General features: G+C 46.4%; 1 protein-coding gene across 1 annotated transcript; it reads left to right on the top strand.

Moving 5' to 3' along the window:
• Positions 1-5,494: 5,494 nt before the first annotated feature.
• LOC137522333 (mannan-binding lectin serine protease 2-like) lies at positions 5,495-26,542 on the top strand. Its single transcript, XM_068242373.1, has 7 exons — positions 5,495-5,556; positions 7,004-7,232; positions 11,930-12,107; positions 13,289-13,423; positions 18,936-19,073; positions 21,192-21,269; positions 25,324-26,542. Exons 1-7 carry the CDS (start codon positions 5,552-5,554, stop codon positions 26,100-26,102), a joined length of 1,542 nt encoding a protein of 513 aa, XP_068098474.1. The 5' UTR covers positions 5,495-5,551; the 3' UTR covers positions 26,103-26,542.
• The last annotated feature ends 1,274 nt before the right edge of the window (positions 26,543-27,816 follow it).

Below are 27,816 nucleotides of genomic sequence, written 5' to 3'. Positions count from 1 at the left end.
AATGAGGAAAAGTTTATCTCGGATCCACTTTAAAGCTCCCTGTCAGATACACACATCTTTGGACATGTGATAGTAAAGCTCACCACACTTTGCGAGGAGTCATCGGGGATCTTTAAGGACCGTATCCACTATGCGATTTTCCCTATGATTTTTCCCACGAGAGGCGATTTTTTTAGCATTGAGTGATTATTTCCACGCTCTTGCAATGCGGGTGCAGACGCGCAATCATGCGAACGATTTTTAGAGACACATGGGAATAACGACCTGCACAGAGGATCGGATCTTTAAGATCCCCAACAACTCCATGCAAAGTTTTGCGATCGCTTGACTTCCCATTCGCGCCCATCGTGTACCATCAGGTGACGTCGCATGTACCCGCCGGGCAGAAAATGGAAAAAATGAAATGAACGAATCACACCTTTCAGTGGGAGCATTTGAGTTCAGCTGTAGTAGAGTATATTACAGTATATAGTGTATAGTATAGCCGACTCTGGCTACTTTGGGTAATAGCAGAAGTGGAGTGTAATCCTTTCCTGGATTTCAGTTACTATATGAGCCCCCGGTTAGTAGCTTCCGGAGGGGCGGAGACAAGGAGGAGAGGAGGGCGCATTCAGGGCTGTCCCTCCAATGACGCCAGGTGATGCAGCTTACTCAGACGGCATCATGCGTCATCCCGCTCACCAGAGCCAGGACAAGGTCCTCCAGCACCCAAGGCTGAGACACCAAAGTGCGCCCCTCCATCCCTCCCATCCCAGCCATCACACACTGATTGCTATTAGACTAAGAGGCGCCACAGGGCCCACAACCTCCCCAACACCTTAATATCTAGTTATCTGGCTTGCAGTCACTGCCATATATCCCCCTTTCTTATTTATTTCTGCTTCAAACACAATTAGGAATGACAGCTGAATGAATTCTGTGCCCCCTCCTACACTGCGCCCTGAGGCTGGAGCCTCTCCAGCCTATGCCTCGGCCCGGCCCTGCCGCTCACCCCCCTCGCTCTCGACTGCCGCTGGTTTCGGGCAGCCTCCTCTTGGCCCCCCTCCTTCCCTGTTCCAGTAAACCTGCTGCTATGGGAGCTGCTGCGGGTTACACGGATCTGAGGTCTACAAGCAGGACAGGCAAAAATGACCCGGTGAGTCTGTCCTGCTGCAGGAGGTTTCAAGAAGGTAAGCAGTGGTTGGGGAGAGAGGGGGGGCAGTGAAAACCTATTCTGGGGCAACTATACTACTTATACTGGGGGCAACGATACTCACCACCTATACTGGGGCAAGTATACTAGCTACCTATACTGGGGGCAACTATACTAGCTACCTATACTGGGGCAACTATACTGGCTAACTATACTGGGGGCACCTATACCTGGCTACCTATACTGGGGCAACTATACTGGCTACCTATACTGGGGGCACCTATACCTGGCTACCTATACTGGGGCAACTATACTACTTATACTGGGGCAACTATATTAACTACCTATACAGGCGGCAACAATATTGTCTACCCATACTGGAGGGCAACTATACTAGCTACCTATACTGGGGGGCAACTATACTAGCTACCTATACTGGGGCAACTATACTGGCTACCTATACTGGGGGCACCTATACCTGGCTACTTATACTGGGGCAACTATACTACTTATACTGGGGTAACTATATTAACTACCTATACAGGCGGCAACAATATTGGCTACCTATACTGGGGGCAACTATACTAGCTACCTATACTGGGGGCAACTATACTAGCTACCTGTACTGGGGGCAACTATACTAGCTACCTATACTGGGGCAACAACACTGGCTACCCTATACAGGGGGCACCTATACCTGGCTACCTACTTACTTATACTGAGAGTGAACATTTTCAGGTGCTGTGCAATCATTCGTGTGTGCCTAGAACCGGCGCTGGGTGCATCATTACAGTGTTTGCATCAGGCAGTCTAGAGCAGCCTAGAACCGGCGCTGGGTGCATCATTACAGTGTTTGCATCAGGCAGTCTAGAGCAGCCTAGAACCGGCGCTGGGTGCATCATTACAGTGTTTGCATCAGGCAGTCTAGAGCAGCCTAGAACCGGCGCTGGGTGCATCATTACAGTGTTTGCATCAGGCAGTCTAGAGCAGCCTAGAACCGGCGCTGGGTGCATCCTTACAGTGTTTGCATCAGGCAGTCTAGAGCAGCCTAGAACCGGCGCTGGGTGCATCATTACAGTGTTTGCATCAGGCAGTCTCGAGCAGCCTAGAACCACCGATGGGTGCATCCTTACAGTGTTTGCATCAGGCAGTCTAGAGCAGTCTAGAACTGGGGCTGGGTGCATCATTACAGTGTTTGCATCAGGCAGTCTCGAGCAGTCTAGAACTGGGGCTGGGTGCATCATTACAGTGTTTGCATCAGGCAGTCTAGAGCAGCCTAGAACCGGCGCTGGGTGCATCCTTACAGTGTTTGCATCAGGCAGTCTAGAGCAGTCTAGAACCGGTGCTGGGTGCATCCTTACAGTGTTTGCATCAGGCAGTCTCGAGCAGTCTAGAACCGGCGCTGGGTGCATCCTTACAGTGTTTGCATCAGGCAGTCTCGAGCAGTCTAGAACCGGCGCTGGGTGCATCCTTACAGTGTTTGCATCAGGCAGTCTAGAGCAGCCTAGAACCGGCGCTGGGTGCATCCTTACAGTGTTTGCATCAGGCAGTCTCGAGCAGTCTAGAACCGGCGCTGGGTGCATCCTTACAGTGTTTGAATCAGGCAGTCTAGAGCAGTCTAGAACCGGCGCTGGGTGCATCCTTACAGTGTTTGCATCAGGCAGTCTAGAGCAGTCTAGAACCGGCGCTGGGTGCATCCTTACAGTGTTTGCATCAGGCAGTCTAGAGCAGTCTAGAACTGGGGCTGGGTGCATCATTACAGTGTTTGCATCAGGCAGTCTAGAGCAGCCTAGAACCGGCGCTGGGTGCATCCTTACAGTGTTTGCATCAGGCAGTCTAGAGCAGTCTAGAACCGGTGCTGGGTGCATCATTACAGTGTTTGCATCAGGCAGTCTCGAGCAGTCTAGAACCGGCGCTGGGTGCATCCTTACAGTGTTTGCATCAGGCAGTCTAGAGCAGTCTAGAACCGGCGCTGGGTGCATCATTACAGTGTTTGTATCAGGCAGTCTCGAGCAGTCTAGAACCGGCGCTGGGTGCATCCTTACAGTGTTTGCATCATGCAGTCTAGAGCAGTCTAGAACCGGCGCTGGGTGCATCCTTACAGTGTTTGCATCAGGCAGTCTAGAGCAGCCTAGAACCGGCGCTGGGTGCATCATTACAGTGTTTGCATCAGGCAGTCTAGAGCAGCCTAGAACCGGCGCTGGGTGCATCCTTACAGTGTTTGCATCATGCAGTCTCGAGCAATCTAGAACCGGCGCTGGGTGCATCCTTACAGTGTTTGCATCAGGCAGTCTAGAGCAGCCTAGAACCGGCGCTGGGTGCACCCTTACAGTGTTTGCATCATGCAGTCTAGAGCAGTCTAGAACCGGCGCTGGGTGCATCCTTACAGTGTTTGCATCAGGCAGTCTCGAGCAGCCTAGAACCGCCGCTGGGTGCATCCTTACAGTGTTTGCATCAGGCAGTCTAGAGCAGTCTAGAACTGGCGCTGGGTGCATCATTACAGTGTTTGCATCAGGCAGTCTAGAGCAGCCTAGAACCGGCGCTGGGTGCATCATTACAGTGTTTGCATCAGGCAGTCTCGAGTAGCCTAGAACTGGCGCTGGGTGCATCATTACAGTGTTTGTATCAGGCAGTCTAGAGCAGCCTAGAACCGGCGCTGGGTGCATCATTACAGTGTTTGCATCAGGCAGTCTAGAGCAGCCTAGAACCGGCGCTGGGTGCATCAATACAGTGTTTGCATCAGGCAGTCTAGAGCAGCCTAGAACCGGCGCTGGGTGCATCATTACAGTGTTTGCATCAGGCAGTCTCGAGCAGCCTAGAACCGGCGCTGGGTGCATCATTACAGTGTTTGCATCAGGCAGTCTAGAGCAGTCTAGAACCGGCGCTGGGTGCATCATTACAGTGTTTGCATCAGGCAGTCTAGAGCAGCCTAGAACCGGCGCTGGGTGCATCATTACAGTGTTTGCATCAGGCAGTCTCGAGCAGCCTAGAACCGACGCTGGGTGCATCATTACAGTGTTTGCATCAGGCAGTCTAGAGCAGCCTAGAACCGGCGCTGGGTGCATCCTTACAGTGTTTGCATCAGGCAGTCTAGAGCAGCCTAGAACCGGCGCTGGGTGCATCATTACAGTGTTTGCATCAGGCAGTCTCGAGCAGCCTAGAACCGGCGCTGGGTGCATCCTTACAGTGTTTGCATCAGGCAGTCTAGAGCAGTCTGGAACCGGTGCTGGGTGCATCCTTACAGTGTTTGCATCAGGCAGTCTAGAGCAGCCTAGAACCGGCGCTGGGTGCATCATTACAGTGTTTGCATCAGGCAGTCTAGAGCAGCCTAGAACTGGCGCTGGGTGCATCCTTACAGTGTTTGCATCATGCAGTCTCGAGCAATCTAGAACCGGCGCTGGGTGCATCCTTACAGTGTTTGCATCAGGCAGTCTAGAGCAGCCTAGAACCGGCGCTGGGTGCACCCTTACAGTGTTTGCATCAGGCAGTCTAGAGCAGTCTAGAACCGGCGCTGGGTGCATCCTTACAGTGTTTGCATCAGGCAGTCTCGAGCAGCCTAGAACCGCCGCTGGGTGCATCCTTACAGTGTTTGCATCAGGCAGTCTAGAGCAGTCTAGAACTGGCGCTGGGTGCATCATTACAGTGTTTGCATCAGGCAGTCTAGAGCAGCCTAGAACCGGCGCTGGGTGCATCATTACAGTGTTTGCATCAGGCAGTCTCGAGTAGCCTAGAACCGGCGCTGGGTGCATCATTACAGTGTTTGTATCAGGCAGTCTAGAGCAGCCTAGAACCGGCGCTGGGTGCATCATTACAGTGTTTGCATCAGGCAGTCTAGAGCAGCCTAGAACCGGCGCTGGGTGCATCATTACAGTGTTTGCATCAGGCAGTCTAGAGCAGCCTAGAACCGGCGCTGGGTGCATCATTACAGTGTTTGCATCAGGCAGTCTCGAGCAGCCTAGAACCGGCGCTGGGTGCATCATTACAGTGTTTGCATCAGGCAGTCTAGAGCAGTCTAGAACCGGCGCTGGGTGCATCATTACAGTGTTTGCATCAGGCAGTCTAGAGCAGCCTAGAACCGGCGCTGGGTGCATCATTACAGTGTTTGCATCAGGCAGTCTCGAGCAGCCTAGAACCGGCGCTGGGTGCATCATTACAGTGTTTGCATCAGGCAGTCTAGAGCAGTCTAGAACCGGCGCTGGGTGCATCCTTACAGTGTTTGCATCAGGCAGTCTAGAGCTGGCCCTGGGGAGACCGGAGCATGGAGGGAGTATTACTTCTGGGATGTGACATCACCAGCATGCCAGTAAACAGCCTTGTCCAAATAAATGAAACTCAGCGAGGTCACTGGTCTCTTGGGACCAAAGGTATAGTGACAGCAAACAGGCAGACAGCGCCGGTGACACACGGAGGAAACACAACATGGGGTAAGTGCGAGACATAGACTGCCAGTGTGTTACAGAGAAAGTCAGAACCGGAACCCCCCGGACTGCACGGGGTCATCGGGAACCAGAAACAGCCCCCCAATGATGTCATGATAAATAAATCATCATCTATTCAGCTTCATGTGAGCAAAAAGTCACTCCCATAATGCATCAGTCTATGAATATGCAAATCAGTACATTGTGTCCCTGTAAAGCTGTGAGTGACATCACAGCTGTATAAAAAGAATACAGACTGTAGGTCAGCTGTAAACTCTGGGGGTGTGTCTGCATTCTCAGGGACATGAAGCAATGCATCCTGGGAGGGACTTCTTGCTCATGTGAAGCTGAATGTTTGCGGATTCCTTCTGTTTTAGGAAGGGGAGATAGTATTCAGTAACGTTAGTATGTGGGGGTTGCCCTGTGAAGTTTCTCGTGTATCCGGTCTTCACACATCCAAAGGGAAACAAGGCACCTGAAACCTAAGCTTTTGTCCTTGTGACCTACAAAGCGTTTTTCTTCCATTCTAATGAGGGGAAAGAATAATGCTGATCTCTCTGGCTGCAGTAGTCACTGAATCACACACCTGAAACCAGCATGCAGCTAATCCAGTCACTTTAGTCAGAGCACCTGATCTGCTGAATGCTTGTTCAGGGGCTAGGGCTAAAAGTGGCAGAGGATTAGCAGGACAGCCAGGTAATCTGCATTGCTTAAAAGGAAATAAATATGGCAGCCTCCATATCCCCTCTCACTTCTAAAATAGGGAGCTCGGCAACATTTATGTTGGCTGGATATTATGGTCTTATTCAGTTATGAAAGGTTGAGGCCGGGTGCACACGTAGCAGAAACGCTAGCGCAATGTAAAATGCTGCGTTTTATGAATCAATGTTAGTCAATGGGAAGCAAAAAAAAAAGGCATAGCTAGTTTTGTTGGATATTATGCATGAACGCATCAAAAACACACATAATGAAAGTCAATGGAAACCCAATGTATTGCTTTTTGTATGCGTTTTTGATGCTTTTTTGATGTGTGTTTTTTTTAATACAGATGTATGATGTATTTCTGCTTCCTGTTGTTTTCCTAGTGATTTGCATAAACGTAAATAATAAAATGCAAACTGCAAACACATGCAAAACGCTTGAAAAACGCATTTGCGGTAAAAAAACAAACAAACTAAAACGCACAAAAAACGCACAAAAAAACCCCCACACAAAACATTAACATAAGGCTAGGTGCACACATAACATAACATAACGTGGAAAGCTGCGTTTTATGTCATATAAAACGCAGCTTTTCACGTTATGTTATGTTTTGTGTGCACCTAGCCTTTTTCTCAAACCAATGCAATACATGGAGGTGCACTGATTGTTCACACAGGTTGGTATTTGTCCAGATATGAATCATATCACAGTTTTGCTTCACCCCTCTCAAGAGATGAATGTCTTTCTACAGATGCTGGTATACTCTGCTCATCATGATCTCCTGCATCTTCTGGCATGCCTCCTGCATGGATGGGATTGGACAGGATGGCAGGATTGTCTCTCCTGGGTACCCAGAGCCGTATCCTGGCAACCAGAATCTGACCTGGGACATCCAAGTCCCTAAAGGACACCTCATCAAGTTCTACTTCACCCACTTCAGCCTGGAGCCCTCCCATCAGTGTGTGAAGGACTTTGTGAAGGTATGGATCCTGATGACCAGACTTGTGAGATGTGTCTGTTCACACTACGGCAGCGGCAGCAGTACCGTATTTGTATTGTATTTATATGCTGCACCACTCTAGCGATGTGCTGAGGTGAAGCAGGTCATTTTGCTGTCAACCATCACTGTCCTGCTATTCCATGTGCCACGGAACTTCTTATTGGCATGGCGATAACATTAAGTGGTGCAATAAATGCGGTGACTTCGGGAAGCGGCACTAAACAAGTTCTTTCCAGCGCCGGTCCTTTCCAGTTAGTGTACAATACTGGAGGGGAAAAAACACAAAGACAACAGGCACCGAAAATGTGGTTGACAGACCACAACGGCACTTTATTTGGCCTGGGGAAGTAGACATAGTCCCACGAAACGCGGTGCCTGTGCTAAATCTTCAATTACTACTTCCTTACCTAAAGTGAGTTTGTCGTCTGTGAGGTAGGCCACCTCATCTTTTTTATTTTATTGATTTTAGAGTGTTTTATATACATTGGGTGCCTCTTTACCTTCTTCTTTCCAGTTAGTGGCAAAGGAAGATTTGGCAAGCGCCGCAAGTGTTTCGCTAAGTGGCACACAAGGCTAGTGTTAGGCATTCCAGTAGGAAGGTTAGTGTTAGGCATTCCAGTAGGAAGGCTAGTGTTAGGCATTCCAGTAGTAAGGTTAGTGTTAGGCATTCCAGTAGGAAGGTTAGTGTTAGGCATTCCAGTAGGAAGGTTAGTGTTAGGCATTCCAGTAGTAAGGTTAGTGTTAGGCATTCCAGTAGGAAGGTTAGTGTTGGGCATTCCAGTAGGAAGGTTAGTGTTGGGCATTCCAGTAGGAAGGTTAGTGTTAGGCATTCCAGTAGGAAGGTTAGTGTTAGGCATTCCAGTAGGAAGGTTAGTGTTAGGCATTCCAGTAGGAAGGTTAGTGTTAGGCATTCCAGTAGGAAGGTTAGTGTTAGGCATTCCAGTAGGAAGGTTAGTGTTAGGCATTCCAGTAGGAAGGCTAGTGTTAGGCATTACAGTAGGAAGGTTAGTATTAGGCATTCCAGTAGGAAGGCTAGTGTTAGGCATTCCAGTAGGAAGGTTAGTGTTAGGCATTCCAGTAGGAAGGTTAGTGTTAGGCATTCCAGTAGGAAGGCTAGTGTTAGGCATTCTAGTAGGAAGGTTAGTGTTAGGCATTCCAGTAGGAAGGTTAGTGTTGGGCATTCCAGTAGGAAGGTTAGTGTTAGGCATTCTAGTAGGAAGGCTAGTGTTAGGCATTCTAGTAGGAAGGTTAGTGTTAGGCATTCTAGTAGGAAGGTTAGTGTTAGGCATTCCAGTAGGAAGGTTAGTGTTAGGCATTCCAGTAGGAAGGTTAGTGTTAGGCATTCCAGTAGGAAGGTTAGTGTTAGGCATTCCAGTAGGAAGGCTAGTGTTAGGCATTCCAGTAGGAAGGTTAGTGTTAGGCATTCCAGTAGGAAGGCTAGTGTTATGCATTCCAGTAGGAAGGTTAGTGTTAGGCATTCCAGTAGGAAGGTTAGTGTTGGGCATTCCAGTAGGAAGGTTAGTGTTAGGCATTCCAGTAGGAAGGCTAGTGTTAGGCATTCCAGTAGGAAGGTTAGTGTTAGGCATTCCAGTAGGAAGGCTAGTGTTAGGCATTCCAGTAGGAAGGTTAGTGTCAGGCATTCCAGTAGGAAGGTTAGTGTCAGGCATTCCAGTAGGAAGGTTAGTGTTAGGCATTCCAGTAGGAAGGCTAGTGTTAGGCATTCCAGTAGGAAGGTTAGTGTTAGGCATTCTAGTAGGAAGGTTAGTGTTAGGCATTCTAGTAGGAAGGTTAGTGTTAGGCATTCCAGTAGGAAGGTTAGTGTTAGGCATTCCAGTAGGAAGGTTAGTGTTAGGCATTCCAGTAGGAAGGTTAGTGTTAGGCATTCCAGTAGGAAGGCTAGTGTTAGGCATTCCAGTAGGAAGGTTAGTGTTAGGCATTCCAGTAGGAAGGCTAGTGTTAGGCATTCCAGTAGGAAGGTTAGTGTTAGGCATTCCAGTAGGAAGGCTAGTGTTAGGCATTCCAGTAGGAAGGTTAGTGTTAGGCATTCTAGTAGGAAGGTTAGTGTTAGGCATTCTAGTAGGAAGGTTAGTGTTAGGCATTCCAGTAGGAAGGTTAGTGTTAGGCATTCCAGTAGGAAGGTTAGTGTTAGGCATTCCAGTAGGAAGGTTAGTGTTAGGCATTCCAGTAGGAAGGCTAGTGTTAGGCATTCCAGTAGGAAGGTTAGTGTTAGGCATTCCAGTAGGAAGGCTAGTGTTAGGCATTCCAGTAGGAAGGTTAGTGTTAGGCATTCCAGTAGGAAGGCTAGTGTTAGGCATTCCAGTAGGAAGGTTAGTGTTAGGCATTCCAGTAGGAAGGCTAGTGTTAGGCATTCCAGTAGGAAGGTTAGTGTCAGGCATTCCAGTAGGAAGGTTAGTGTTAGGCATTCCAGTAGGAAGGTTAGTGTTAGGCATTCCAGTAGGAAGGTTAGTGTTAGGCATTCCAGTAGGAAGGTTAGTGTTAGGCATTCCAGTAGGAAGGCTAGTGTTAGGCATTCCAGTAGGAAGGTTAGTGTTAGGCATTCCAGTAGGAAGGTTAGTGTTAGGCATTCCAGTAGGAAGGTTAGTGTTAGATCGGTTAGTATTAGGTTGGTTAGTGTTAGGTCGGTTAGTGTTAGGTCAGTTAGTGTTAGGTTGGTTAGTGTTAGGTTGGTTAGTGTTAGGTCGGTTAGTGTTAGATCGGTTAGTGTTAGGTCGGTTAGTGTTAGGTTGGTTAGTGTTAGGTTGGTTAGTGTTAGGTCGGTTAGTGTTAGGTTGGTTAGTGTTAGGTTGGTTAGTGTTAGGTTGGTTAGTGTTAGGTCGGTTAGTGTTAGATCGGTTAGTGTTAGGTCGGTTAGTGTTAGGTCGGTTAGTGTTAGGTCGGTTAGTATTAGATTGGTTAGTGTAAGGTAGGTTAGTTTTAGGTCGGTTAGTGCTAGGCATATCAGCAGCTGAGTTAGTGCTAGAGAATAGCTTAAGGTGAGGTTAGGAGTCCATTGGTGAAATGTTTAAAATTCTAAGTAACAATGCACATTTTCATTTACATGCAGGCTGGTAATCCCCAGGGAATAGGGAGCGCACCAGCTTGGGGCTCCACCTCTGAGCGTTACCAGCTGACACGGTCCATAACATTGAGTGTCGCAATATGACCTTACTTATGGTGTTACGTATCTGAAAACCTACTTTAGCATCAAGGGGGCTCCCTGCCCAGGTGAAATGGGGAAAGGGTTGCTGTAACGATTGGGGGATTATTTCCGTGGTCAGCGAACAAGATGTGCGCTGACACTGCGGAAATCCTCCACAAGCGTATAAAATAACAGAACCCAGCTATGGTGCTATGCACCTGTAGAGGGAAATTCCCACCGGCAGATGGAGCTGTGGAGTGCAGAGGAATAAACCCTCTGCACTGCCACAGATGCCAGATGGGAATTGTATAAGGTGAAGCAATACAGGGCAAGATAGCCCTTGGAGAGAGAGAGAGAGCACAGAGACAAAATGTATGTGTGCCCACCAATCTAGTCGCCACCCAGCGACGGTGAACACACAACAACGAAAACCAAGTGGGAACGCAATCGCAAGAATGGCGATTGCTAATAGCGACACCAGACTGATTAATACAGAGCAAAGGAACAGAATAAAGACAGAACTGATAACAAACAGTAATCCAACACACAGGAGCAGACAGGACTAACTACACGCGGTCACCACACGAGAAGCGCAATAGCGACAAAGCGTACCAATCCCGACTAGCCACAGAAGCACAAAAACAAAAGAGAACGCGAACCCTTGCTAAACGGTTACCACACCGAGACGACAGCAAGCATTCGTTCCAGACAAGACAGACAGAAGGAGCAACCAGTAGCAACCGCAGCTCTAGCTACACTCCCAGACAGAGTACAGAAGGAACCACCACCTCTACCGCTAGGGCGAATGCGATCCCAACAGACAGAACGATCTCTTGTCGACCGCCGCTGGCAACGAGACAATCGCAACAGATAGTACAAAGCAATACAGGTAACAAACAACCTGACTATGCTAACAGGAATGCTAGGGCACTCCCAATTACTCTAAGATAGCAATATTAGCAAACAGTAAGCAAAGGGCTGAGACTCCAGGTAAGTTAGCAGGAACAAACCATCATGACCAGCAAGGAATTCTGGGAGGAAATGGTTTTTATTCTGCAAGCCATCAGAGGAAGCAGCTAAGCAATTTGCATGACAAGTGGATGCAAATTCCTCCCCAGAACAGCAACTCTGCAGCTCTTTTTCAGAGACCTGCTGCACTCAGACCTAACAAATGGTCAAAAAGCTGTCTGCCTGTGCAGACAGCAGAGCAGATCATTACAGCTGCACTAGTACAAAAGTAGGGGCCTCAGATTTGCAAAGAATTGGTGTTGAAAATCTGACTTCATGAATTTCGCCTGCTCACCCCTACAGCCTGTCCAGTTTAAATTTGCTGTCCGTTACTCCTCAATCCCACATGGCTGATCTAGTAATCCTCACTGATATGCAAGTGGAGCGTTACTGCTGCATAGCTAACTGATTTGCTTTGTAATCTTCCCGTTGACATGGCGGATCTTACAGTAAATCAGTGTGTGGACCGCCATTCAGTTAGGTGTATCCGTTATATCTTCTAACACTCTGCACCATAATGTTCCCCGCAGCTCATTTCCCAAGGCAAGGAGGTGGCCCGATTATGTGGCAGGGAGTCCACAGACAACGATACAGCTCCAGGAGGCGTGGCCTTCTACTCCATAGACAATAAGATGACCGTGGCCTTCCGAAGTGACAACCCAACCACAGACGAGTTTGGTGGATTTGAGGCCTTCTACACGGCTGAAGGTAAGTTTGAGAACAGAGAGGCCCTGATGACATCTTCTGAGACCGGAAGATCTCCATCATTATACATGTATTGGGGACCTTTACAGATAGTTATTGTTATCCTATGGCCTCTCTATTACATGACATGTCTAGAGCCGGGAAGTTTGTGGACAGCATCTGCTGAACCCCGAGGTCAGGCTTATATTGTTTAGATGCATAAGAGCTATATCAAAGTTTGCAAAGCACAAAGCTCTGTACATTATACATAAACCATGTTCGCATTATTGACTAGCTGGGCTTTCAAAGCTTTCTTCTTGTGCTAATGTCAAATGCTTCATATGTAAGTAAACAGCAAGTCTGTTGGCTTTCCAATTTCCTCCCCATATCCAATCAATACCCACAGGAGGAAATCATGGAGTAGCTAGGAAGGGCACCAGCCAGTCTCTCCTCTGAGCACAGAAGTGACTCCACCCACCTCCTACCTGTACTACACACAAGGCAGCAGGGAGGAGCTGGGTGGGGTCAGGTGATGGCTCTGTGCTGGGGAGGCAACTCGGTAGATTGTGCGCTTCTCTGGATCAAACACTGATAGTATGAACAGAGACGCCAATATAAGAATAAAATGTGCTAATAAAACGTTTACAAATTGAGGTAGTGGTAGTCTTACCGCCCCAATCAGTAGACACGAGCCTCTTGATTTTGCTCAACTAGTCTCTTTATTTATCTGTATATACTGTATATTTTTGCAAGCTATATGATGTATTTAGTAAAAGAAAGATAGAATATACCACATTAGACAACTATAATATCTGCTGAGCCTACTGTTTCTGCGCCTCCGTTTCTCCAGTTTTTGCCTGATGAAGCAGGATTGCACCTGCGAAACGCGTTGCATTGTGGAGTATTCAAATAAAGAGAATTGTTGACCAAAATTAACATGTACTGTTGATGTTCATAGCTAGTGGCTCCTCAGATCTGGAAATATACACTTTTCATGGAACCATCTTGTTACACCCCATGGCTTTTCGGAAGCTATGGAAACACAGCAGACAGATATGCAGAGCAGACTGATGCTGTTAGCGACACAGAGGCGCAGCTTTTAGCCATATCTGCTCATACCAGGCGTCACATGACTCACTTTTAGATTATATAATAAATGTTTTGTTTTATGAATTCTCTTGGGACAATTTGTGTTTCTTTTCCAGATATAAATGAATGTGAGAAGAAGCAGGAGGATGAGCATGACATGTGCGAGCATTACTGTCACAATTACATCGGTGGACATTACTGCAGCTGCCGTCGTGGCTACACTCTGCATACGGACCGCAGGACCTGCATAGGTAGGTGTGAGGGGTATAACGTATAATTACATGGGGATATGACTCAACTGTGACAGGATCAGATGCAGTGACATGTGGCAAACACCCTCATTATTCTGCAGTGTTATCATCATCATCATCCTCTGCAGCACTTTACAGAGTACATAGTCATGTCACTGACTGTCCTCAGAGGAGCTCACACTCTAATCCTACCATAGTCATAGTCTAATGTCCTACCATATTATTATTATTATGTATTTATATAGCACTGACATCTTCTGCAGCACATTACAGAGTACATAGTCATGTCACTGATTGTCCTCAGAGAAGCTCACACTCTAATCCTACCATAGTCATAGTCTAATGTCCTACCATATTATTATTATGTATTTATATAGCACTGACATCTTCTGCCGCACATTACAGAGTACATAGTCATGTCACTGACTGTCCTCAGAGGAGCTCACACTCTAATCCTACCATAGTCATAGTCTAATGTCCTACCATATTATTATTATGTATTTATATAGCACTGACATCTTCTGCCGCACATTACAGAGTACATAGTCGTGTCACTGAGTGTCCTCAGAGGAGCTCACAATCTAATCCTACCATAGTCATAGTCTAATGTCCTACCATATTATTATTATGTATTTATATAGCAGTGACATCTTCTGCAGCACATTACACAGTACATAGTCATGTCACTGACTGTCCTCAGAGGAGCTCACAGTCTAATCCTACCATAGTCATAGTCTAATGTCCTACCATATTATTATTATGTATTTATATAGCACTGACATCTTCTGCAGCACATTACAGAGTACATAGTCATGTCACTGACTGTCCTCAGAGGAGCTCACACTCTAATCCTACCATAGTCATAGTCTAATGTCCTACCATATTATTATTATGTATTTATATAGCACTGACATCTTCTGCAGCACATTACACAGTACATAGTCATGTCACTGACTGTCCTCAGAGGAGCTCACAATCTAATCCTACCATAGTCATAGTCTAATGTCCTACCATATTATTATTATGTATTTATATAGCACTGACATCTTCTTCAGCACTTTACAGAGTACATAGTCATGTAACTCACTGTCCTCAGAGGACCTCACAATCTAATCCTACCATAGTCATAGTCTAATGTCCTGCCATATTATTATGTATTTATATAGCACTGACATCTTCTTCAGCACTTTACAGAGTACATAGTCATGTCACTGACTGTCCTCAGAGAGGAGCTCACACTCTAATCCTACCATAGTCATAGTCTAATGTCCTACCATATTATTATTATGTATTTATATAGCACTGACATCTTCTGCAGCACATTACAGAGTACATAGTCATGTCACTGACTGTCCTCAGAGGAGCTCACAATCTAATCCTACCATAGTCATAGTCTAATGTCCTACCATATTATTATTATGTATTTATATAGCACTGACATCTTCTGCAGCACATTACAGAGTACATAGTCATGTCACTGACTGTCCTCAGAGGACCTCACACTCTTATCCTACCATAGTCATAGACTAATGTCCTGCCATATTATTATTATGTATTTATATAGCACTGACATCTCCTGCAGCACATTACAGAGTACATAGTCATGTCACTGACTGTCCTCAGAGGACCTCACACTCTAATCCTACCATAGTCATAGACTAATGTCCTGCCATATTAATATTATGTATTTATATAGCACTGACATCTCCTGCAGCACATTACAGAGTACATAGTCATGTCACTGACTGTCCTCAGAGGAGCTCACAATCTAATCCTACCATAGTCATAGTCTAGTATCCTCCCATGACTATGGACCCCACTGCACACCAAGCTAAATGGCTTGTACTTGTGATTACTGATTAGCCATAATGGTTTTGATTTATTCAAAATAAAAACTGCTATTTTGGAACACTGCGATGCTGGTAGTGCAAATGAAAGCAAACAGTCAAACATCGGAAATAAAGCACTGTCAGTAGATGTCTAATGAAGTTCTGATAAAACAAATGAATACATTGAAATGAAAGGCTATATCAATCCTTGGGAGCTCAGTAAAGTCTTTAATGAAAACGTGGAAAGTGTTTGGTACTGGAGCATTTAGCCCATCAGAATCCAGGTGTGAAATGTTGCAAGAGAGGCGTCCCGACAGACACAAGGCTGTGTTCCAGGATATGGTTGTCGCACAGAGAGTGCAGTCACAAGGAGAGGGTGATGCGTTATTCGTCTCATTGGTTAGTTTTTTGTAAAGTGTATATCTGTCACTTGGCTGTTATAAGTCGATGTATGTATGATGTATTTATATATGTTAATCAGGTCACCTCTCAGTCGCCTTTTTTTCCAAGTGAAATCATTTGCAATAATATTAACATTAAAGGGAATGTCCAAGTAAATAAAAAAAAAAAAAACATCTACTTGCCTGGGGCTTCCTCCAGCCTCCTGCAGCTGTCATGTCACACGCAGCATCTCCGTTCGTGAGGTCGTCCTCTACTGTGCCTGCGCGAGCGCCACTATCAGTCAAGCCAGCAGCAATCAGGCAGTACACTCCGGACAACATGGACTTGATTGACAGCAGCGCTCGCGCACTAGAGGACAACCTCACGAGGTCAGCCTCTGCAGCGGAGGGGCCCGGGAGCCAGCAACTGAGAGCAGAGCTGCTGCGAGGGACATGTCAGCTGCAAGGGGCTGGAGGAAGCCCCATTAAGTAGATTTTTTTTTATTTGCTCGGACATTCCCTTTAAGCTTGCACCAACTTGTAATTATTAACATCTCATGGACTAGCCCAACTACAGATGCTTATTTCAGTTTCCCAGTACCTGATTGGATGTTTGAGGTGGGTGGAGCTTCACTCCTCTTCTCCCAGAGGATTGCCACTCCCCCACCTCGTTACAGGGGCCAGATTGTGAGCTGCAACAGCGACAATAAGGCCCAATTCTTGGAAGAAATAATTTTAGTTTGGAGAGGGGGTTAAATCCTTTTTGTTGGGTTTTGTGTGCTGTCTGTGTCTGCCTGGAAAATACTTTCCTCCACTTCTTTCCCTTGACTCATCCAAACACCACCTTGGCTGTAATGCGAGCCCTGATGATGCCGGGGACTGAATATGAGGGCAGGCAGTAAAAAATCTGATGAGAAGCAGTGCCGGGCCGAGGCATAGGCTGGAGAGGCTCCAGCCTCAGGGCGCAGTGTAGGAGGGGGCGCACAATTCATTCAGCTGTCATTCCTAATTGTGTTTGAAACAGAAAGAAATAAGAAAAGGGGATACATGGCAGTGACTGCAAGCCAGATAACTAGATATTAAGGTGTTGGTGAGGTTGTGGGCCCTATGGCACCTCTTAGTCTAATAGCAATCAGTGTGTGACGGCTGGGGTGGCAGGGATGGAGGGGCGCACTTTGGTGTCTCAGCCTTGGGTGCTGGAGGACCTTGTCCCGCCTCTGATGAGAAGTCTCCTGCATCCCAGGACTACAGGAAAGATTTACCGACTTCCGCTCTGGATAGGAAGGGATGAAAATTCTGTAAGAGGGCGACACAAAAGCAATAAAAACAGAAAAGAGTATCTGCCCCACCCCCCTTTCAAGCTATCCAAAACTGAATTGTATTTTCCTACAGTTTAGGTTTAATTAACTACTTCACCCCAGGGCGGTTTTTACCCTAACGGACAAGAGCGATTTTCACCTTTCAGTGCTCATCTCTTTCATTTGCCAATGGCTTAATCACTACTAATCACAATGCAATTATCTATATCTTGTTTTTTTCACCACCAATTGAGCTTTTTGGGGTTGATATTTGTTTTCAGTAATTACTTTATTTTCTATGCATTTTAAAGGGGAAAATCAAGGAAAAAAAAATGAAAAAATACACTATTTCTCCAATTTCATCCCCTATAGTTTTAATATAAACACTGCTACTGTGCATAAAACCCACACATTTTATCTGCCTATTTGTTCTGGTTATCACAAGATTGTAATTATGTCCCTAGTACAAAGTATGGTGACAATATATTATTTGGAAATAAAGGTGTATTTTTTCTTTGGTGGGTTTTTTTCTCTACTATTATCACGTGTATGCACGCGGGGATGCATGTACACGGGCGGGAGCGCGCACACGGCACGCGCAGAGCAGCAGCAACACTGTCTGACTTATAAAAACGTCCTGGAGCCGTTAAGAGGCTCTAGCAGGACGTATTTATAAGTCAGCTTGTCATTAAATGGTTAAAGGGAATCTGAAGTGAGTGGGGTATGGACAGGGGCGTAGCAATAGGGGTTGCAGAGGTAGCAACCGCATCGGGGCCCTTGGGCCAGAGGGGCCCCGAAGGGCCCTCCCTCAACTACAGTATTAGCTCTCTATTGGTCCTGTGCTCATAATAATCACTTCTATAGATACTTTGAATAGTGGTAATCATTAACAAACTGTTCGCCACCCCCTTTTTCCACTGTAGTTGCCATTGGCAGGTTTTGGTGCGCCATATCAATTGTTATGTATAGAGTGCTTGGGGGGGCCCCATTGTAAAACTTGCATTGGGGCCCGCAGCTCCTTAGCTACGCCACTGGGTATGGAGGCTGCCATATGGATTTCCTTTTAAACAATGCAGATTGCCTGGCTGTCCTGCTCATCCTCCGCCTCTAATACATTTAGCCATAGCCCCTGAACAAGCATGCAGCAGATCAGGTGACTGAAGTGTGACTGCAACACACACATTTGTCACAAACACTGGTTTGCTTGTTTCAGGTGTGTGATTCAGACATTACTGCAGCCAGAGAGATCAGCAGGACAGCCAGGTAACTGGTATTGTGTAACAGGAAATAAATATGGCAGCCTCCATATCACTCTCACTTCAGTTGCACTTTAACAATAGAGTGTGGCTATTTGCAGAAGTTTCTGCCCCTCAGAAGGCTCAGTAAGTGGATACAGACTTATAGAGGAAGTGATATTTAGTAATAGGAGTTCTGTGATTGGATGTTCTCTATACATATCACCTCTGGGGGGATTCTGGGCAGCTGTAATCCCCCCCTGCGTTCGCCTATCCAGAAGGCTCAGTTAGTGGATACAGACTTATAGAGGAAGTGATATTTAGTAATAGGAGTTCTGTGATTGGATGCTCTCTATACATATCACCTCTGGGGGGATTCTGGGCAGCTGTAATCCCCCCCTGCGTTCGCCTATCCAGAAGGCTCAGTTAGTGGATACAGACTTATAGAGGAAGTGATATTTAGTAATAGGAGTTCTGTGATTGGATGTTCTCTATACATATCACCTCTGGGGGGATTCTGGGCAGCTGTAATCCCCCTCTGTGTTCGCCTATCCAGAAGGCTCAGTAAGTGGATACAGACTTATAGAGGAAGTGATATTTAGTAATAGGAGCTCTGCGATTTGATGTTCTCTATACATATCACCTCTGGGGGGATTGTGTCAGAATTTCCGCAGCTCCAGTTCATAAAGAAGAATTGGCACTTTAGTTGTGGTTCAGTGATTGGTTGAAGTTACCGGAATCGATAAACGTTTATTGTGCTTCATCCGCAGCTGTTTCCTGCAGATCCCCTCCTGATATAGAGGACGGAATATTCACCTTCCAGGATCAGAATAATAATAATACGAATTTCAATGCAACGATCCAGTATGAATGCAGCAGACCGTTCTATCATATGGAGAACAGCAGAGGTAACGTATAGAACCAGAGCCAACAATGCCATGGGGCACTCTGGGCAAGTGCCTAGGGCCCCAGAGCCAGCTGATGGCCCGCAAGTCTCCTGCCAGGTGTATAGTGGCCCCCGGGCCCCAGAGCTGGCTGATGGCCCCGCAAGTCTCCTGCCAGGTGTATAGTGGTCCCCGGGGGCCCCAGAGCTGGCTGATGGCCCCGCAAGTCTCCTGCCAGGTGTATAGTGAACCCCGGGGCCCCAGAGCCGGCTGATGGCCCTGCAAATCTACTGCCAGGTGTATAGTAGCCCGGGGCCCTGCAGAGTATCTGTAGTGGAGCAGACTCACCTGTCCGGCCGGCGCGCTCCTGCTTCAGTCTGCGTGCTGCCGTTTCCATCCTCCCTCTTCTCCCTCCATGACCCGGCGGTATGTTATGAGACATGCCGCTGGGTCACTGAGAACACGCACCCCATGAGGATGAAGACAGGAGCATGCAGGGAGGAGCATGACGGCCGGACAGGTGAGTATACTCCGCTGCAAACACCACGCAGGGGCCACTATCCACTTTGGAGGTTCATCAGCCAACTCTGAGGCCCTGCTGGGCAACCCAATACTGTTTTGGGGGGACAAAAGAGGACCAAATACAGAGAGCTTAATGATCACAGCGTTACATTTTTGTCAAATGACGCTCCTGCATTTAAAAATCTTTTCTCAAACGTTTGGCAATGTGATCTGATGGAGCAGAGCTGAGAGAGTTAGCAGCAGTCTTTGTGGGTGGGGCTACTGCTTGGCTCCGCCTCATTAAACTCTTCTGGCTGCAAGGGGGAGGAGAACAGACTAAATTCTGGGAGAAGTGCAGCTTGCAGCTCTGAGAGTCTGCAGGGCAAGTGTCTGGTACAGGGACTCCTGACCATGTACTTTACCAGAGACGAGAACCGGCTAATCAATGAGTTTCTATAGATATAAATGCAAGCTCTGCAGGAAAGGAATTGGATAACATTAATATATGATGAGGCTTTACGTTATTCACTTCATTTCACTTTGATTTACATATTACAGACTGCCTTGTTTTACTGATGTTCACATTTTACAAATACTTTCATTGAAATGAAAAATTGAAAAAAATCGCAAACGCTATTGCAAGTTTTTTGGCGCTTTTGCCATGATTTTCTGCGATCACTTCAAACGCTCTGTATGCAGTGCTTTTGTGATTGCAATCACTGCAGTGTGAATGCTCCCGCCACCACACTGGCGATTTGCCGATCGCTGGTGATCGTCATCTGCAACTCAAACGCTGTGGATTCAACCTTAAAAATTAAAAATCAAAAAACTGCTGTATTGTATTGTTTGAAGTAATATCGTTTAGACCCTACCTTATAATCACTTTTTTTTTCTTCAATTGTTGAGTGTTCTGTACATTTTACACTGGTTATTTTTTGCCTTTGCCGACGAGATCTGATAAGATATAATCACAGTTACTGCCGGGAGGAGGAGCTATTGGTGATGTATACAAACTACAAAGCAGGGTCAACCCTGCTGACTTCTGGAAAGAAGTTTTCTGGTTGACGCTCCTTCCTCCCTGCAGTGGCGAATTGCATCTTATCAGCAGCATAATTATTATCGGCAAAGGCAAAAAATAACCAGTTTAACATTTAGGACCCATTCACACCTGAGCGATTAGCAAGCGATTCTTGCTAATCGCTAAAATGCTAGTTACCCCATAGCAGTGTTCTCACTACCCCGATTGGCGACGATCGCAGGCATTTTGCGATTAGCGCCATTCGCAAACGTGTTACCTGCAGCAGTTTTGAGGCGATTCTGGAGCGATCTAAAATCGGGGAACATTACAGTGATTTTTACCGAGCTAATTGCGGTAAAATCACTTGCGCAAAATGCTAGCGATAAGCGCTATCGTTTTGCGATGTTAAATGTGAATGGGCCTTTACAGTATAAAATGTGTTAACACTTGTGATTGTAAGATGGGATCTTATCGATATTTAATTGACACAAACCAGTGGGTTCTTTATTTGTAACATTTACATTTGTTATCATTTAACTCCATTAGAACGGCAGTGTTATGCAGAATCTACCCATCAGCATTATTATATGTCTTGTTACTGAACATGCTGTCATTTGGTTCAGGGAGATATCGCTGTGAAGCTGACGGCAGCTGGGAGGATGTGTACACGTCAAGCACACAGTTACCGGTGTGTGTACCGGGTATGTTCCATGTTCTGCCTCTGGCTTTCTCATTTTTATGTATTTCAGGGTTTTTTTCTTCTTCTTGGTTTTACTTCTCCCTCTCTGGAAGGTCCTACATTGCCTTCTACAGAAATCCCACCTCTTCTGTCTGTTGGTGTACCTCAAGGCGTTGTACTCACTCCCCTTCTTTTCTCCATTTATATACATGGTCTTTGGCCAATGATAAGATCATTTGGGTTTCATCACCACCTTATAGAGATAACACAAATCTGTCTCTCAGCATTAAACCTCACTGCCATTTCCCTAACTGCACACTGCCATTTCCCAAACTGTACACTGCCATTTCCCTAACTACACACTGCCTTTTCCCTCACTGCACACTGCCATTTCCCTAACTGCACACTGCCTTTTCCCTCACTGCACACTGCCATTTCCCTAACTGCACACTGCCATTTCCCAAACTGTACACTGCCATTTCCCTAACTACACACTGCCTTTTCCCTCACTGCACACTGCCATTTCCCTAACTGCACACTGCCTTTTCCCTCACTGCACACTGCCATTTTCCTAACTGCACACTGCCATTTCCCAAACTGTACACTGCCATTTCCCTAACTACACACTGCCTTTTCCCTCACTGCACACTGCCATTTCCCTAACTACACACTGCCTTTTCCCTCACTGCACACTGCCATTTCCCTAACTGCACACTGCCATTTCCCTAACTGCACACTGCCATTTCCCTAACTGCACACTGCCATTTCCCTAACTACACACTGCCATTTCCCTAACTGCACACTGCCATTTCCCTAACTACACACTGCTTTTTCCCTCACTGCACACTGCCATTTCCCTAACTGCACACTGCCATTTCCCTAACTGCACACTGCCATTTCCCTAACTACACACTGCTTTTTCCCTCACTGCACACTGCCATTTCCCTAACTGCACATTGCCATTTCCCTAACTCCACACTGCCATTTCCCTAACTGCTCAGTCCTATTTCCTTAACTACACACTGCCATTTCCCTAACTACACACTGCCATTTCCCTCACTGCACACTGCCATCACCCTAACTGCACGGTGCTATCACCCTAACTGCACACTGCCATCCCCCTAACTGACTTTCTGCTGTATCTGCATTCACGTCCTCTTGTTTACAGCACCATAATGTGAAATAATTGATTTCTGTTTCCACAACTATTTTCTATACACCCTCTCCACCTGGAACAGCAAACAGTTAATGTCAATAACATCCCTATGATGACAATCCCCAAGAATACTGTTTAGGGGCATCCTCTTCACAAGTCCTGTCACCGGCTCAGAAATCAGTAATCCTTTATTCGCCGAGTACGATGGTTGTTGTACACAGAAGTGATTGCGGTACACATAGCATTGGCAACAGAACAAGCAAGCAGGGCCGGGCCGAGGCATAGGCTGAAGAGGCTCCAGCCTCAGGGCGCAGTGTAGGAGGGGGTTCACAATTAATTCAGCTGTCATTCCTAATTGTGTTTGAAGCAGAAATAAATAAGAAAAGGGGATACATGGCAGTGACTGCAAGCCAGATACCTAGATATTAAGGTGTTGGGGAGGTTGTGGGCCCTGTGGCCCTCTTAGTCTAATAGCAATCAGTGTGTGACAGCTGGGGTGGGAGGGATGGAGGAGGGGCCTCTTAGTGTAATAGCAATCAGTGTGTGACGGCTGGGGTGGGAGGGATGGAGGGGCGCACTTTGGTGTCTCCAGCCTTGGGTGCTGGAGAACCTTGTCCCGGCTCTGATTGCGGTACACATAGCATTGGCAACAGAACAAGCAAGACAATGACACTACCGCAGACAGGACAGCAGTAGTATAGCAATAGAAGTAGGCACATTAATACATGTAGGACGGTAGTCATCCACAGCGTTTGAATGGAGCATGCAATCATCATACATTCAAAATCATCAGACAGTAAAAACACTGTAAGACAGACAATAAAACATTGTTTGTAGCAGACCTTAGGAGAGTGCTGCTGGGAAAGAGTGGTGCTTGTAGGGGTGGGGCGAGCGCAGGGGAGGCTTTACTGCCCAGTTGGTGGAGTTCCGCAGAGGGACGGGCCTGGTGGGGGGAACTAGAGTTCAGCCGGAGGACAGCCTGAGGAAAGAAAGTGCTCCTGGGCCTGATGATTCCAGAGGGGGTGGCCCTGTAGAGGTGGCTCAATGGGACGAGCTCAAAGAACCAGTTTCCTGGGTGGGAGGGGTCTCGTGAGATCTGTGTGGCTCTTGTCTTCATTCTGGTTGAATGGAGGAGGTACAAACTCTTAAAGAGACTCTGTAACAAATTTTTCAGCCTTAGTTCTTCTATCCTATAAGTTCCTATGCCTGTTCTAATCTGCTCTGGCTTACTGCAGCTCTTCCTAATTACACTGTCTCTGTAATAAATCAATGTATCTTTCCTCTGTCCTGTTTGTCGGGCTAAGGCTTTGATTGTGTGGAATGTGCAGGGCTGCTTGTGATTGGTAGAAGCGATACACACCCTCTGCAGGCCCCCTGCATACTCTGAATGACTCACACACTATGCTTAGCTGAGCCTATTAGAAGCTGGTTAGTTTGTTTGTAAACATTGCCTAAAACTGTTAATTACAAGCCAGGATTGCAGCAGAGAGTGGCAGAAACAGCACAGAGGGGCACAGGAGAAAATAAGGAATAGAATGGTATGCTTTTTAGTGTAAGAATATTAGAGTACAGATTCTCTTTAAGCTAGGCATACACTAATAGCTATAATGAGACATTGATATCTTCCTACTATCGATCTTTTACCACCCTCTTGCCAGCCACTGAGTATCAGATTTGTGAATGTTTTGGGTTTCTGAGGTGGTTCAGGGTAAAAGTTGAACACGATTCTCACATTTAGGAGGAACCTGGAAGCCCTCAGAGATCTCGGTGTGTTTTGTCCTCTCTGCACCAGATGCCACCATGCACCCTCACAGCACAAACCCATTATTGTAGCTGGGCGTCAGTCTGAGACCCAAAGTACCCTCATCCCCTTCCAATGTATAAAGTCGACATCTTTACTTATCCTTTATCGTCCTGCCTCTCCTGCTGGAGCCTTCTCCTCTCCAACCATTTCTGGCTCTTCAAGGTCCATTGAGATGTAATGGTCTGTCTTGGGATTTATCCTCCGCCTCATTCGTTTGGTTAACTCCGACTCCTCATGACCATATGTACTTGTCAACACCAGATGTGTCTGTCAAACACTGCTTCTTTAAGCTGTTGCCTAGGCATGTTTATAGCTTCACATGTGCTGTCTATCCATCTCAGCCTCTGTCTTCCTCTTCATATGCTGTCTATCCATCTCAGCCTCTGTCGTCCTCTTCATATGCTGTCTATCCATCTTAGCCTCTGTCCTCCTCTTCATATGCTGTCTATCCATCTCAGCCTCTGTCTTCCTCTTCATATGCTGTCTATCCATCTCAGCCTCTGTCTTCCTCTTCATATGCTGTCTATCCATCTTAGTCTCTGTTGTCCTCTTCATATGCTGTCTATCCATCTTAGCCTCTGTCGTCCTCTTCATATGCTGTATATCCAGCTTAGCCTCTGTCTTCCTTTTCATATGCTGTCTATCCATCTTAGCCTCTGTCGTCCTCTGCATATTATTATTACCTTAAAATGCAGTATAGTAAGACAACCACAAGATATCACTGTGTGTAAAACATGAGGGTAATCTTTATGGGATTGTCATTTCCTGTATCCTCTGTGTTCTAAGTAAGCTGCACTTCCTGATGGTGGTGTGTGATATATGTCTGCATGTTTTTCTTCAGTAAAAAAAGTTCTAACTTGTTTGGTGCCTATCTGCATGTAAAGAACCATAAGCTCCAAAAAGTACAGCTGGTGAGGAGGTGGGGCCAGTACAGTGAGCACAGATTGGGGAACATTAACAAAAAAAATGAAATATTATAGCTAAATGTTACTTTTGGAAATGCAAAATTTTTTAACTCGAATTTTTTTGGGGGTACGAAACCTAATAAATAATAATAACGAATAAGAAAATATAATAATAATTATGAACTGAATTCCTGTTTGCTTGTGCTTCTAGATTGCGGCCAGCGGAAGGCCATGGCCCGGCCGAGGATCATTGGTGGGAGGTTGGCTAAGCTCGGGGAATTCCCTTGGCAGGTGGACGTATTGACGAGTATTGGCAGAGGTTCAGGGGCACTATTGGAAGATAAGTGGATTATTACAGGAGCCAGCACAGTAGCTGGAGCACACCTGTCATCTCTTACAATACGTCTAGGTATTGTTTCCTTGTCCAGCAGTAGTTATGTAGAAGCCATGCCAGAAGCTATCTTTATCCACCCAGACTACAGAGATGACACGCAAGGCTTAGTTCACGACATCGCTCTGATTAAACTGCAAGAAAGATTGCCCTTAAGTGAGACTGTCCTCGGAATCTGTCTTCCCACCAAGATGCCACGATTTGCCATTTCTCACCAAGAGACAGACCACCATGTTGGATTGATCGCTGGTTGGGGTATGACGGAGAGAAATACTCCATCCAGGCAGCTGAGGTTTGTTGAGGTGGATATTATAGATCACACACAATGTAAAGCTGCCTACAAGAAATTATCATCCTCCAGTAAAGAATATTCCGTGACGGATAACATGCTCTGTGCCGGAGACCTGGAGGGTGGGAGGGACTCCTGTGCTGGAGACACTGGAGGACCATTAATGTTTTGGGATGATGATGACAACAGATGGTTTATTGGTGGAATCATTTCGTGGGGTTTGGAGTGTGGGCAGAAGGGTCAGTACGGAGTGTACACCAGAGTAAGTCAATACCTGGACTGGCTGGAAGAGACAATGCAGAAACATTAAACCGCTGATTTAAGGGAGAACTCCGCGTGGTACTAAGCTCTGTGTACAAGGTGGAATAAGCCATTCATGAATGAACTCTTGTTTGCAAGACCATCAGTATCTTCATAAATCATGGACCTGGTAATGTCCCTTATTGATGTGACGTCCCTCCTATGTGGGAAATCCACGTGTGTGGCGTGTGCCTTCAACATAGTCAATCGGGTCTATGCTCCACCCATTCCACAATGCTGACTGAGCTCTGCTTCGCGTTGGTACCCGCCTCCTGGGCTGGATTATTCCTCCGATGGGTTAGCAGCATGACAGAGCTCCCGCCCCTGTGATCATTCTCTTCCCCAATCCATAGGATTTTATCTGCAGCGCCATCTGATGGTGGGTTCTCCATATGACCATGCAGAATACAAATGCTCAGAATTCAGTAATAAATATATACGGTAACTTTATTTGTGTCTCTGCTTCTTGCTTTTGGGAAGATGAGTGGCTGTTCTGCAAAGTCTCCAGCATGTTTTGCTGCCAGTTCAGGGCCACAGTCTGCTTTTATGAGTTACAGACAAGAAAACTAGCAGTGAGCACTGGGTCAAAATCAGTGATCATTAATCGTAAGCCAGCCATACACGATTCAATAATCACTCAAATTTGTTTACAATATCAATGTATCAATATTATGATCAATATTAACAATCCATTATATTGCGATCGACTAAAGGCCACTATTGTGGATCAATCTTTCCATCAATTCCCAATACTAACTCCTCTCCACGTCTGTACCACAAGGCTCCGTCCTTGGACCTCTTCTCCATTACACATTAATGGCCTGGGACAATTAATAAGCTCTTTTGGTTTCCAGTATCTAGGGGCGCCTCTGGCCATTTTGTCACTCCTGGCGAGAAAACCTGTGGTGCCCCCATGCCCCCCACCCCCAGTGTCCCCCCAGGAGAATAATCATAATGCAGCAGCAATTCACCAGAAAATAATCATATTACAGTAGTGGTTCAGTGCAATACTACGAGCCGCCTATCTACCGCCACTATACCGCTGTGTCAAATTGAAAAATGTTCTGTGTAAATTTTTATATATTTTAGCACCGGATTGATCGAAAGTATTATCGATGCGATTTTCTTCTGGCAGACTCAAATTGTTTGAGCTGCAGCCACTAAGAATCACTCAGTAGGCAGTATCGGTGTTAGGGAGTCTTGCCCAAGGTCTCCTACTGAATAGGTGCTGGCTTACTGAGTAGGAAGAGCCGAGATTTGCACCCAGATCGCCCGTGCCAGAGGCAGAGCCCTTAACCATTACACTCTCCAGAGAGAGGCGAGAAAAGCACTTTTATTTAGCTTTCCTGTAAGACAAGAAGACAGCCAGCACTAGGGGAAGGGGGGAAACAAAGGTGAATGAGAGGGAGAGGAGAAGTGGAGAGAGACTGAGAATAACCTGAGGTGGAGCAGAGAGCTTATCTGTATTGCAGCTACATCACACAGAGGCTACTTGCCTGTAATAGGACTCCTGTCCCTGCTGGTCTCTCACACAAGTCAGAAAGCAGCCCTCCTGCAGTCTAGGGACTGTCAAACTTTTCACCCTGTGTAAAACCTTATCCAGCTGTCCACATACAGTCTTTACAATTGTGAGAGCAGACAGAGTTTTTTTCTACAGACTCTGCAGGAGGAAAGCCTTTCTTCTGCATCACTTTTATGTCCAGACTCATGGAGGCCCTGTGCAA

This window comes from Hyperolius riggenbachi, chromosome 6 (assembly GCF_040937935.1).
Source record: "Hyperolius riggenbachi isolate aHypRig1 chromosome 6, aHypRig1.pri, whole genome shotgun sequence".
Lineage (NCBI taxonomy): Eukaryota > Metazoa > Chordata > Amphibia > Anura > Hyperoliidae > Hyperolius > Hyperolius riggenbachi.
This window is presented reverse-complemented; position numbering and strand designations above follow the sequence as displayed.